We start from the raw sequence: 14,345 nt of genomic DNA, 5'->3' as shown, positions 1-14,345 counted from the left end.
GGGGTTGGGGTGGGGGGGATACGAGAAGAAAAAAAAAACAAAACAACGACGTCTTGTGCTTCGTGGGAAAAAAAGAGAAGAAAAAAAAGGTTGCAGTGTCCAGTAATGTAATCAATAGGACAATTTATATATAGCCAAATGCCTGTGTAGGTTAATATCATAACCTGTCGACATGTTGGATTCTGAGTCTCGCTCAGATTATTATTCAGGTAATCCGTGGTGTGGTTGGAAATTGCTTACTATACCGAGTCCACCTTTATTTTGTAAAGTTGTATTTTTATTTATAAATGCCTATATTGAATAAAGGGGATATTAAGTGGTCGCGAATGTAGTTTGCCTCGGACTCTTATAGAAGGAGGTGCTGTACTCGAGAGTCAAGTTTGACTTCACGCGCGTTCGACCGACCTCGACCATCATCACGAAAAACGGCGTGGACAACAGGAAGGGAGCACGTGCGCGGTACGCGCCCCGCCCCGACCCGCCCCGCCCCGTGCTCGTGCCCATCCCGCTTGTGATGCAGTCTCCATGGAAACGCAGGTTTCCCGGGTAACCCCCCCTGGTGGAGTTGTGGTGCATTTTTCAGGAGGATTTCCCCCTTATTGCCACCTTTAGGGTCAACGACGTATAAAACAACGTTATAAACATTGAAGCTTCGCTTTTAATGGAGTTCATTGAGTCATGACTCAAGTCCCAAAGGAAGGTGATGGGGGGGCGGGGGAATCATTAGTTTTAACACCAAACTCTTGCCTGTTTTTCATCAGTCCCTTGTAAGGTATCAATCTACTCCTCAAAGAAAGCCTCTGCTAGGATGTTGGCTAAGAGTTTGCATATCGTTAGCCTAATGGCATAGTTGCCTAAGTCATATTTGAATGTTTTCGGAAAAGAAGAAAAAACACATTTTTTAGCAAGCACATTAAGGTTAGGCAGATATCACAATTTGGCCAAAAAATGACTTAGGCAATTATGCTACAAGGCTAATGATATGACTCAAGTTTTTACATGGATAGTTTAGTCAAAAATTGTAAAATCTCCTATATTCCACACTTCTATATGTGGAAATAATATAATAATTGTATTGATGTGAAATATTCTACAATGGAACATGCTAAATAATGAAAAGACGATGATTAGAATCTATGATAAGAATAAGAATCTCTATATAATGAGGTGTCATTCTAATATTATGGAGATCTGCACTCCACTTTATTCCAGAAACATGTACTCAAAATGTGGCCAAATTCTCCATCAACATGCGGTTGAATTAATGGATGTAGTCATAATGTTGGGAACGCTATATGTTCACCGTAAATAAAAAGAGGAAAACTTTCTTTCTTCGGCTGCATTCAGCGGTTATCCACCTAAATCTAAAGCCCAACCTAGCAGTGCATGGCTGTGGACAAGCGAGTAGAGAGGCCTCACCGGCCGTGCTATTGAAAACAACTCAGCAGCTCTGCTTTTCAGACGTGAGCTCTGCTCCCCGAGTTGGCATGCCAACTCAGTGTGACGTCAGCTACCTTTCATCCCCTCTGGAGGACACCAGCAGCGCGTGTCTGAGCTGAAGTGACACCAACAAGCATCACCGCTCAGTGGGGTCAGCTCAGGATTGATTGTGTCACGGTGTGTATGTCAGCTAAATGTTTTTGTTTTTTATTTTGATGGGTTGTTTCATTTTTCAAGTCCAAAAGAAATTGTAAGAACAGAACTGGTAAAAATTTCCCTGTGAAGTTCTCAAGGATCAGATGTCAGTTCCTCAACTTCAGTTTTCCGCGCTGAATACACCTTGAAGTTGTTCAGCAGCCGGTTTTGCTCACGTTTCTACTTGACGTGACACAGCTCACTACTGCCCTCAAGTGACAATTATGAGTTAGCGCTGTTGGGCTTGCCTTGAGCAATTTATTCTCTGTTGCTAAATACCAGTGGATTGCTTCAAATAACCCTTGTGGCATTTAGACAATTTGTATAATTCTTCTTTTGAATTGTACCTGCCTGGCTGCCTGACCTCAGGGATTCATTCTTGGTTTTCTTAATTTAGTGGGGGCACAAAGGAATGTGCTGACATTAGAGCCTGACTTGAATGAAAAATGTATCTTACTTCACGATATATCAATTGTTTGGTGTTATAATTTGTTTTTAAGAACTACAAGCTCGGGAATATACATTACTTCACTGTATTTAAAGGCTTTTAGTTCGACCCATAATTCTTGTGACTCCCAGTAGCAGAAAAAAGAGACAATTACAGCCTGCAGAAAAAAAACTTGATCAGTTTCATGACTATAATGGAGCAAAAATAGACCATGCACCAAATTAATCTGGTAGTATGCAAAATGTACTTCAGCTGATGTTTTTTCTCACGGGGCACATAATGTACAATAGTAATTCAATGAAAACATTTATTCATTTTATCAAAAAGCACAGACAGTTTCTGGAGATCATTTTCTGTCAAAGCTAAAGGATTCTACACGCTGTGGCTGCAAAAAGAAAGCACTTAAGAAAACAGTACTTAGAGCAGGGAAGCTGTTTGTTTGAGGGCTGAAAGGGGCTCGAGAAAAACATCCACTATCAGGAAGGATGTGCACTTGGATGTAACATTTGTAACATTTATTTACGCCTTGAGGACAGGTTTTTAGTTTTCCATCCACTATCTCAGTCCTGCAGGCGTGGAGGAGTCTCCACACAGCCCTTGGCTCCAGGTGCTCCGCCTCAGAACTGCTTAGCAGAGACGTTTCATCAGTCAGGCCAGCTGGAATTCAAGCCTCCGAAAAAGCAGGGAAACGTACCAGTGCCCATGCAGGAGCCGCCGCGTCGTTTATCAACTCTCGCAGAGCATCGATGCAATACTGTCAAAACACACCTGGAGGTTAGCTTATTTTCCAAAATGGTTGTTGTCTTTTCTTCTCTTTTTTATCTCTCTGGCCAGGTAAGAAATGACTAATTATGCCCTCAATCGGAAGAGATTTTCAATCATGTTGGGCTCTCACTGGGGATACAGTTAGCTCACGACTTAAGATTTCTAAGCAAAATAGTTTTTTGGTTCAAAATAGCTGGCAAAGCAGCAAAAAACTTTGCTTCCATTTAGAAGCAACCTTGAATTTAAAAACTTGTCTCGATCTCGATACTCTCTAGTCTTGACAATGTCTTGGTCTCGGTTGGTGCGGTCTTCACTACCAGACTAGCTGTCAGTGAGCCCCCGCTGGCCTGCTTGAGTGATCTGTGATGTGAGATCTTAGTCATAAAAAAAAAAACAACAACAGCATGTGCTGTACAGGATGCCAACACCAAGTCAGACCGTCACGAATATGATCCTCTGCATGATTCACACGGATGCAGAAAAGAGCAGTGAGCTCCAGAGCACCCTGGGGTCCCTCCCCCCAGCCCCCTCCCCTCCCGTCTCATCCTCTTCCTCATGCTTAACGTCGTGCACATGAGACGAGCAATACCTCGCAGAAGTGCGCGCCCGGCACGCCAACATCGGGAGGGGTCTTCCGGGAGCTGTGCCACTTGTCATCCAGGCACTTCATCTCATTTTCCGCCATCGAGTGAGAGTGGGTGGGGTGGGGGAAGGGAGGGGGGGGCGGAAAGACAGGCGCCCGCACATTTACACACATCCCTGCACATCAGTTTCCTCCCACTCGGGTGACATTTCCACGCGGCACATCGTTTGCCCTAAAACCGCGAGTGTGTGCTGCTAAAAATAGAGGCACGTATTGCCATTATTTTTTCTCAGGGTGCCATTCAACCATCTCGCCTCTTTGCAGGACATGTAATGGCACACTGGGGGCGATCCGTAAAGTTCACTCGTGTGCACCAAGACGCAGACCTTTCACTGGGAGAAGGCCGAGCCCAGAAAGCATGTAAGGAGCCCCATCCCCACCGCCGACCTCCAGGGGGTGTCGGGGAGGAACTGCTGAAAGTGGGAACAAGATTTTAACCCAGAGGACGGTAAGCATATGCTGGAGAGAAAGTCTCAGCCCCAGGTGTGAAGCTGTGAAAACAAGGACCTCTTCTTTTACGCTTTTCTCAGCGACAATGCATCTTTTACGGAAGAGGATTACGGCCACTAGAAGAGAGAGAAAAAAAAATATAATAATAATAATAATAATAATAATAAAAAAAAATAAAAAATAAAAAAATAAATATATATATATATATATATATATACATATATATATATATATATATATATATATATATATATATATATATATATATATAATTTTTCGTTCAAGTTTCCATGAGAATAAAGTTGAAATCTCGAGATTAAAGTTGGCGGAGAAAAAACAAAATTTCGTGAATAAAATGGAAAATTAATGTCAATGTAAAGTAAGTCAAAATTTATTCACGAAATTTCGTCTTTTTTAACGTCGACTTTTTTTCACAAAATTTTGACTTGATTCACAAAATTTCAACTTGAAACTCGAAATGAAAAGTTAAATAAAAATCTCCTTCCTGTAATATTTGTTTTTTCTCTTATTGTGGCTTTCGTAGTCTTTAAATAATGGAGCTGGCAGGGGAATATACATATATATATATATATACATATATATATATATATATATATATATATATATATATATATATATATATATATATGTATATATATATATATATATATATGTAAACTTGAACGAAAAATTATATATATATGTATATATATATATATATATATATATATATATATATATATATATATATATATATATATATATATATATATATATATATATATATATATATATATAAAAGGTTCTTCGTCATCGTGGTCCCAACTTTACCTGAAACACCCGGATGGGGAAGTTGCAGGTGTGATGTCACCGCGCCACTTCCTCCCAGCGCCGGTCTGTCCATCTCCAGACGGAGCACGTCACTGAGTACTGTCACGTAGTGTGAAAAAGAAAAAGAAAAAAAATCAGGTGAGTGTGTTTTTGAGGTTACGGGGCGTGCGGCTCGCGATCGGGGACAGAAATAGAGCGGCTGCCAGCTCCGTTTCGCGTCAGACGGCAGCAGAAAATCTCCGGCTGATATTTCGGTTCCTTGAGTCACGGGCAAACTGTGCAGGAAACTGCAACATCACAATGACACGGTGAGCGGGGGAGGTGGTGGGTGTATGATGCACTGTCATTGTAAATATAATCTGCATATGAGTTGCGGCAAACAAACAATGCAGCTGTTTGGTATTTTGTCGGGTCCATAATATCACGTTCATATTGTCAGATCTTATTGTTGAGCATTTACGATTGGATTGATTATAGTTGAGCAACCATGCACATGTTAACCCCCCATAAAAATAAAAAAAAACACTACCAAATATCACCAACAGATAGCAAGATTAGCCTTCTGTTTACGGCCCCCTGCTAAAAAAAAAAAAAAGATTGGTCTTGGGGAGAACAGTTTCTAAACTTTGAGTGTTTGTTAATGGTCTTAATGGTTCTGCCTAACTTCTGCAAGTATAACACCGCTTAGACCTCCTAATCCTGAAGTTGAGAAATGAATGATGCGGTTTTTGAATGATCTGGCTTTTTTCAGTTGACTTTGAAACAAGTTTCCCTGGACATGCATTTGCATTTTGATTGGATGGATGCAACGATACAATTATACAAAACTGCCTGTTTTGAAGAAGAAAAGAAGGATTCTCATTCAGTGGGGTTGACTGACAGGAAAGAGACTCAGAACAGCTTGAAGGGGAATTGCGGGAGTGTAAGGTTTTCAGCAGCCTCTGCTGGTCTGAAAGCGCACTGCAATCTAATACATATGCATTTATATGCAAAAGCTGCCCTGCAGACTGCAGCTGGCTTACACGTCACTCTGCAAACTCTTTTCTAACATCAGTAAATTTCATCTGCAAAATTCCCCGTGGACGCCCATCAGCAAAAATCATGCAATTACAAAACCCTGAGCATGTCCACCTTCTGGTTATGGTTCAGATTTGTGCATGTTGAGTGTTTGTTGCCTACTTGGCAAGTGGACCTGCACTTTGTGTGTGTGGACTCAAATTAATAGCACGTGAAAACACAGCAATTTATTTTTAGTTCCTTGAAAGTTCCAGGTGTCTTTATCCTCCGTCTATTCCACTATAGTTCACAGCCAATGTTGCACACTGGGCCTTTAAGGGGTGCTGCACTCTGCTGCAGGCACTGCAGAAAATAACCCCACCGATCCCGACTGTGGCACACACATATCCTCTGTCGTTCCCCAGCCCTCTGCAGGCAGGTGTTTCATTTCCGAAGCGTCCTTGGCGAAATACGACCAAGAGTTCCGGGAGGCAGGAAGGCACTTTACCTTGACTTGGATTTCACTTCACTCTCAAATCCTTTAAATGCATGGCGAGGGCATCCCTCGCAACAGTGACACTGACTCACCGGCTGACTGACTCAGCGCGAGGGTTAGCCGGCTGTATGGAACCAGAGCCGGAGCGAGCACACAGTGGAATGATGCATGTTTGTTTGTTTTGTTTATTATTCCCTTTTCTTTTCTCCCCCACCAAATTTTTGAGCAACTTTTCAGTCGGTGAACGGGACTGTGAGTCAGCACAGTGCACGGCCATCTCCGTCTCTGTGAACAAAGAGCTGGAGGGATCCCAGTGAGGCTGCAGAGGAGCAGCGGAGCAGCGGAGCAGCGTCCTCGCTCCTCTGCTCCGCCTTCTGCCAAACCTGGTTTCTGGTTTCTGGCTCCTGTCCAGTTTCCTCTCCTCTCCTCCTGCCGTGCTTCAATCTGATGACTCCTTCTTTTCTCCTCCTCCTCCCATTCCCTCTCAGCCCCCACCTCTTTTTGTCTCCGCCTCAGATGTCCCGCCAGCACCAGAGGACGGCAAAAGGACACAGAGCTGCACTGGAACGTCTAAGAGACTGGAGTCGCTCAGTTTATTGAGCGCCTCCGCTCCGCCGACCTCCGTCCTTTGGTTTCACGTCTCCTCTGCAGGGAACCTCCAGTGTCCTTCTCGACAGCTGTGGTGGCCGGAGTGACTCATCTATACTGGAGAGTTAAATAGATAGACTTTCAGCTGAGATGTGAGCTTGTCAGGCTGCCGCTGAGCAGTGTTTTTCCTTGGTTTGGCCACAGGGTGAGATCATGACTCACAGGAGTGGCAATAAGTAGTTACCTGAATTTTCTACATGATTGTTTTTATTATTCTGAGTGTTACTTTGTTTGTATTTATTAAATGTTTTTGGTGTGACGGGAAATAAAAGTGGATATTAACAGTAAACCAATATCAACTTGTTCCAATTGTCCTGTACAGTTTTGAATGTCTTGTTTCCACCAAGAACAAAATCCAGGCTAATCATCACGTCAGAACTACATGAAAAGAAATATACTGTACATCAATCAACAAAGATATTTAGAACAGGGGTGGGCAAACTTTTTCACTCGGGGGGCCACAATGGGTTCTACAATTTGACATCGGGGGCTGGAGCAGGAGCAGATGGATGGAGTGTTTTGGTGACTCACCTCATATAGGCGAAAAAATATATTATGGGATATGTAGAAAACATGTTGCTTTTATGTTAATTGAAAATGAACAAATGCTTTACAACAAAGTCAGTGTCTTTGAAGCCCCACCTTGCTTAGCTCTTAATTGAAATTACTGTTAAAACACTGAAAAATGGATGTAATACAGCTATTTTATGACTTACTGATCATGAATATCATTTCATCAAGTTCGGCGGGCCGGATTAAAAAGCTTTACAGGCCGCATATGGCCCCCGGGCCATAGTTTGCCCATGCCTGCTTTAGAAGCTGTAGTGCGGAAGTGTAAATCCCTCTGTCACATATCCGCTGGCGCCTCTGACCACTGCATAGCACCGCCCTGCTGCTGAGGAGGGCAACGGCCTGGAGAGCGGTTCAATATTTTATGCATAAAAGCTGGAGCGTAGTTTTCATGCTCACCTGCTTCTTTTAATGGTTGTTGCACAGAGTGGCATAATAGTGAGGAAAGTTTGACTTTTGTTCGCTCTGTGTGTGTGCATGTGTGTGTGTGCAGACCTGTGGCTGCTGCAATGCAGTATAACAGAGCCGGGTGGTACTGTGTTGGGAGAGGGAGCGCTGCTCACAAAGGCTGGCTGGCATCAGCTGACAAGAATGAGAAAACTAAAAGTCACCTTGGAACTATCTGTCAAGCTTTTTGTCATTTCATCATCAGAAATACCAAGATTTGAATGTGAAATAAAGCACTAAGCTCTGTTCTTTTCTGATGACTCAGCGGGAGGAGAAAATGTGGAGTCATAATTTGCAGGGGAATAGAAAGTTTTTCCATTGAGTCACTCATCAGATATGCAGCGTGTATAAACTCTGGGTCCTAAACTTCACTGTCTGTATCAGTCACACTGACAGGGTAGGAAACACAATAGCACTAGGACCCAGGGCAGGAGCAGAGAGCCAAAGAAACGATGAGCTGGGAAAGTTACCTGTGTCATTTCCTCCTGCACTGAGACACCTGAGGGAGCAGCTGAGGCCAGCCTCCGTCTGCCGTTTGATTAGATTTCTGTGTTTGCTAAGGGACGGACGCTTGGATTGTAGTTGCTCAGGAACATCAGACAACAAACAAAAGAGATCTTAGTAACCTGCACGCGTGGAAAATGGGGATAGAGCTGTTCTAACCTAGCTAGTCTTAAAGCGCAGATAAGACAACTATGTTTTTTTTTTCTTCCCCAGCTGTAGATTTGGAAGTGACTGCAAATTAACTGAACGGACCTGCTTCTTTTCCCTTTTTGTATGATTTCTTTGCGTAGGAATTCTTCCTTGCATTTTCTTATGTAGCTCCCAGTGTGCAGGGAGTTCTTGTTTGAATTTTGAGTAGCTGAGGATTCACTTCAAGTTCGGGTTTGATTGCTGATCCTTGTTTTGACAAACAGCTTTTTGAAAAGGAAGTTAAGTTTGTATTATTGTCCCATTAGTTGACTTCATTTCTATATTTATGGGCCACACAATATTTTGCAAGTAAAGAAAACCCTATTAGTTTGTCATTTAAAGGCACTGATTATGGCCTCTTGAGCCTTTTTGGCCCTTAAGTTGATTTTCTCCTCGTCCTTCAGCCAGGCCAACGTCTGACAGTGACGAACATGAGCCGCCAAACGTCTTGGGAGCAAGTTCATACATCCTCATCAGCGGACTCGGACGGCCGATCGCCGTCTGATTGAAACGTGCACATGCGCGCGCCCACACACACACACACACACACACACAGCACGTGGAGTGCTGGGACCCTTCTCTTTTAATTAAAGCGCGCAGGCTAATGCAAAGTGAACTGCGGCTTTAGAGCCTGCATTAACAGCCTTTGTAATGGTCCCCCAACCCGGCTCATAAATAATGGCTGCGCTGTCATGAGGAACCTGGGAAAGCCATTAAGAGATAGTGAGAGGTGTCAGCAGGCAGGCAGGCAGGCAGGCAGGCGGACTGACAGGAGGGGAAGCGGCTGGAAGCAGCAGGTCTGCCAAGAGAGCAACCTTGGCAAAGCCGAGTCCCACACAAATCATCCCCCTCCCCCCACCCCACCGCCACCACTGCTCCCAGCTCTCACTGGCTGGGGATTCCCGCTGACCTTTGACTTCGCTGTGAGGTCGTCTTCTCCCCTCCTGTGCCGTCACGGCGGACGGCAGGCGGGAGCGTTTTATTGATCACTCTCTTTTCTTTGTTCCCGGATATGGATGGGCACAAAACGTGGAGGTTTAGCACTATTTTTGTCCCACTTCCCAACCAATCTATTATTAATCAGGCTTGTTGCCGGGAAAGGCTACAAATATAACTGCTGTGTCGGAAAAATAATAATTAGAAGGCCGAAACAAGCTTTGTTAACGCCGGGCCCTGCGCGCTTGTGATAACGGCAATAAATCTGCGTGCGCGAGGCACAATGAGGAACGTTTCGGCACTCGCGAAACGAGAAACAGCCTGGGACGGCTCATCGCTTTACCTTTTGATCTGCTTTTTTTCCCCACGCTATCTCTCACTCGCCCAATCGCAACCTCGATTGGCCTTTTTAAAATGCAACGCAGCAGCAAGCGGCAGCAACACAGGAGATGTGTACCCCTTTAAATTGCCCACACTGCAGATAAGGTAAGGAGCGGTAGGCAAGCGGAGCACCCTTGAATCCTCCAGCAGCAGCAGTGAAAACAGCAGCGTGCGTCTCTTGGTATGCGCGGCGGCGCTCGATTGCAGGTCGTCGCCGAGCTTTTCTCACACGTCCCACAGCTGACCGCGGAGGAAGACGTCCCTTCACTCCCCCCCCTCCTTCCTCACCTCCAAAATAAACACATAAGCTCCGGCCCGCCGACACCACCGCCGCCGCGGCAACGTAGGGCCGCTTGAGCTCTACATGGGCGGGGCTCGGTGTAATTGCATAATGTTGTTGTGGCCCACCACGCGCGCGCGCCGATTCTCTCATACGTGTCATTTGAAGCCAGCGTACGCGCCTGGCTCACATGCAGGCTTTGAGGAGGGGTGGTGTGTGTTGTTTGGGAGAGTGTGGGAATCACGGTGCACTTGACTGTATATTTGCAGCACAGGCACTGGAAACCATATTTTTAGGTGGTGGTGGTGGAGGGGGGGGCTGGGATGCTGAACTAGAGACTTGTGAACTTAGCCGTCTGGTGACGCATCAAGTGGAGGCTGAGCTGAAGCGCCGCTGTTGAGTTGTTGTTGTTGTTGTTGTTGTGATGAAGATGATGATGATGATCATGATCATCATAAAAAAAATATTTCTCAAATTCATCCTGGCAGCGAGTATCAAAGATGGAGGCACCGTGGATGCAACAGGAAAGCGTCTAATTATTAAATCTTGGTAATAGGATTATCTTTTTTTTGTGGAAAAAAAAAATTCCACCCCTCCCTCCACGCTTCACTCCCACTCCCTCCCTCCCTCCACCCACCTCCGTCTCCTGCTGCAGATGTTTTATTTTATTTATTTTTTTGTTTTGTTTTTTTTTTGTTTTTTTGTTTTTTTGTTGTTTTTTTTTTTTACATTTTTCCATCACCCTCCCTTCCTTCCTTACATCGCTTTGGCCGCTTCACCTTCTTCTTCTTCATCAGCATCATCATCTTCACCATCCTCTTCCTTCTCCTCCTCTTCTTCTCTTTGCGGCTGTCTCGCGGCTCCGCGCGGCTCAAAACGCGCGGTCGTGTTTTGAGGAGGTCGAAGCTTTCTGCTGATCCCAGCACCTTTCTCTTTATTGAGGGAAGCACCGCCACCTCCTCGATCGGTTCCCTCCTCCTCCTTTCCCCCCCCTTTCCTCCTCCTCCTCCTCCTCCTGCTGCTCCTCTACCCTCTTTTTTTTTTTTTTTTTGCCAATCGCCATCCACCCACGACAGCCTACCGGGAGGAAGGGAGTCGGGGAGGGGAAAGCGAGGACACACCCGCACCACATACTGTACTGTAGCCGGTGCGCGCGGCGGAAGATGCTGCAGACAACATGAGGTGAATACCACTCGGCCGTACGATACCGGACATTACTTGCATATATCGGTATATGTGTGTTTTCGTGAGCGTGTGTATGAATTATTACTATTATCATTATTATTATTATTATTATTATTTTAACCCACTGGATCCCCTGGTTGCCGCAGCTGGTTTATTCGCCTCCCTGGTACCAGCGTCCAGCAGGAGCACCACCTCACGTCGGATTCGGGAAAGATGTCTGCAGGTATGTAACGAAACCGAGATTACGGCGGCCAGTGTTTACCTGTCACCCACCGCCGCTATTGATCCTGCACGCTCAGACATGAACCGTCACCGTGCGAAATAGGAATAAGCCTGCAGTTATTCTTCTATTTTCTGTTCGGTGGCAGCTGTGCACCAGTTGTTAGATGAACTGATGCAGACAAGGGATACAGCTTTCTCTCTCACTCTCACTCTCTCCTGGAACCTATTTCCTTCTGTGGATTAATTATTTATTGCTGTTTTTGAATATTTCAGAGACAGGCACCATTTCGAGAATAAAGGGGGAAAAAACACACACACACACACACACCCTAACAGAAGTGAGCTTGAAGCCAATTAATTCAAGGTTTTTTTGTGTGTGTGTGTGTGTGTGTGCGTGTGTGTGTTTGGTACTGCAGTAACTCTTGTGTTGCAGCGTGTCACATTTGTGGGGTTTTTTTTTTGCCCCCCCCCTGTGATATCGCAGACAGGATGCCGTCTGTGTGAATTTGGTGCCTGCTGCATTGCCATATTTATGCATGGCTTCACTGCAAAAGGTAGTCTGATTCATTTCAGCCAACGACGTCCATTGCAGCGGATCTCTGTTTCAGCGTACAGTATATATGATGCTCTGTGGCTCCGGTGCCAGCTAGCACCTGGCGTTAACTGCATTGAGGTCATTTATATGCAAGACGAATACTGTATATGCATATTAATTTGCCCAAGTCAGAAGCAGCGCTGCAGGTATCAAGTTTCTGTTTCTGCCAGATTTACTCTTGTCACATTACTCAACTTCTTTGATGCAGTTTTAAAGAATTCCATCGCTTTTATCTATTTTCAGTCCTTTGTAAATTCCGGACATGACTAACCTATTGAATCGAATGACTCCTCTCCACCTGACTGTGTTGTCTGTCTGTGCCTTATCCATAGCGCATCCTGCAGTCCCATCCTAGGTGACATCCTGTGGCCGTCGGGTCCGTACAGTGTCGATCCCCCTCCCCATCCTGGACCCTGCCTGCAGTTCTCCAGGCTGCAGGACCCAGACACACTGAAAAGTGCAGGCCTCCTCACCCTGCAGAATGACTGTTGCCACAGGCGACCCCTCTGACGAAGCTGCTGCACACCCAGGGCACCCGCAGGACTACGACCCTGAGGCTGACCATGAGTGTTGCGAGAGGGTGGTCATCAACATCTCAGGACTGCGCTTTGAGACTCAGCTCAAAACCCTCTCCCAGTTCCCAGAGACTTTACTAGGGGACCCCAAAAAGAGGATGCGGTACTTCGACCCGCTAAGGAACGAGTACTTTTTCGATCGGAACAGACCAAGCTTTGACGCCATATTATATTACTACCAATCAGGGGGGCGGCTACGACGGCCGGTCAACGTCACCCTTGACATTTTCTCAGAGGAGATTCGCTTCTACGAGTTGGGCGATGAGGCGATCGAGATTTTCAGAGAGGATGAGGGTTTCATCAAGGAGGAGGAGCGACCTCTTCCAGACAATGAATTCCAGAGACAGGTGTGGCTGCTGTTCGAGTACCCAGAGAGCTCAGGTCCTGCTAGGATTATTGCCATAATCTCCGTCATGGTCATCCTGATATCCATAGTCAGTTTTTGCCTGGAGACCCTCCCTATTTTCCGAAACGAGGAAGATGAAATGCACAAGTCACACGCAAAGGTCTTTTCGCCCGAGACCAACACCACGATCATCAGCTACACAAACACCTACTTCACCGATCCCTTCTTCATCCTGGAGACTCTGTGCATCATATGGTTCTCCTTTGAGTTCCTTGTGCGCTTCTTTGCCTGCCCAAGCAAGGCTGGATTTTTCGGCAACATCATGAACATCATTGACATCGTTGCCATCATTCCCTACTTCATCACTCTCGGCACAGAGCTAGCAGACAGTCCAGACGATGGTCAAGCGGGTCAGCAAGCCATGTCTTTAGCCATACTCAGGGTCATCCGCTTGGTGCGAGTGTTCAGAATCTTCAAGCTGTCCCGCCACTCCAAGGGCCTTCAGATCTTAGGTCAGACCTTGAAAGCCAGTATGAGAGAGCTGGGCCTGCTCATTTTCTTCCTCTTCATAGGAGTCATTCTCTTCTCCAGCGCCGTCTATTTTGCGGAAGCAGACGAGCCCGAGTCGCAGTTCGAAAGTATCCCAGATGCGTTTTGGTGGGCTGTGGTCTCGATGACCACAGTCGGCTATGGAGATATGGTCCCGACTACAATCGGTGGCAAGATCGTGGGGTCTCTGTGCGCCATTGCCGGTGTGCTGACCATCGCCTTGCCCGTGCCAGTCATTGTGTCCAACTTCAACTACTTCTACCACCGTGAGACCGAGGGCGAGGAACAGGCGCAGTACCTGCAGGTCAACGTGGCCAAGGCCGACTCGGCGGAGGAGCTGAAGAAGAGCCGGAGTGGCTCCACCATCAGTAAATCAGACTACATGGAGATCCAGGAGGCCGTGAACAACAGCAACGAGGACTTCCAGGAGGAGAACCTGAAGACGGCCAACTGCACACTTGCCAATACAAACTATGTGAACATCACCAAGATGCTGACCGATGTGTAGTCCACGGCTGTTTTCCTCCCCATCGCAGCGGGAAATGTCGAACTGACCCATCGGACAGGAGAGATGTACGGCCTTTCGTGTCACTTGTACTGGAAAATAACCAAGGCAATACTGAATTCAGGATGTTGATGACAGACAGACACACA

The 14,345-nt window shown here is 45.8% G+C and overlaps 1 protein-coding gene and 1 long non-coding RNA gene across 3 annotated transcripts; both read left to right on the top strand.

Moving 5' to 3' along the window:
* The first annotated feature begins 4,806 nt into the window (after nt 1–4,806).
* LOC142887055 (uncharacterized) lies at nt 4,807–7,201 on the top strand. 2 transcript variants are annotated; one of them, XR_012926494.1, is made up of 2 exons: nt 4,807–5,080; nt 6,753–7,201. It is a non-coding gene; the product is annotated as an uncharacterized LOC142887055 (long non-coding RNA). The 2 variants fall into 2 exon arrangements; XR_012926493.1 differs by lacking the exon at nt 4,807–5,080 and adding an exon at nt 5,634–6,434.
* A 3,845-nt stretch (nt 7,202–11,046) lies between these two features.
* On the top strand, nt 11,047–14,345 carry LOC142887366 (potassium voltage-gated channel subfamily A member 2). The gene is made up of 3 exons (XM_076024975.1): nt 11,047–11,401; nt 11,551–11,627; nt 12,554–14,345. The coding sequence occupies exon 3, from the start codon at nt 12,703–12,705 to the stop codon at nt 14,197–14,199; it is 1,497 nt and encodes a 498-aa protein (XP_075881090.1). The 5' UTR covers nt 11,047–11,401; nt 11,551–11,627; nt 12,554–12,702; the 3' UTR covers nt 14,200–14,345.

Source organism: Nelusetta ayraudi, unplaced genomic scaffold (assembly GCF_046127955.1).
Source record: "Nelusetta ayraudi isolate G7.1 ecotype Tasmania unplaced genomic scaffold, CSIRO-AGI_Nayr_v1 ptg000017l, whole genome shotgun sequence".
Lineage (NCBI taxonomy): Eukaryota > Metazoa > Chordata > Actinopteri > Tetraodontiformes > Monacanthidae > Nelusetta > Nelusetta ayraudi.
The sequence above is the reverse complement of the archived record's forward strand: the minus strand, read 5'-3'. Positions and strand labels throughout refer to the sequence as shown.

What these genes read in the sequence shown, in the direction of transcription:
- LOC142887366 (XM_076024975.1), top strand. Translation starts at nt 12,703, where the DNA reads ATGACTGTTGCCACAGGCGACCCCTCTGACGAAGCTGCTGCACACCCA.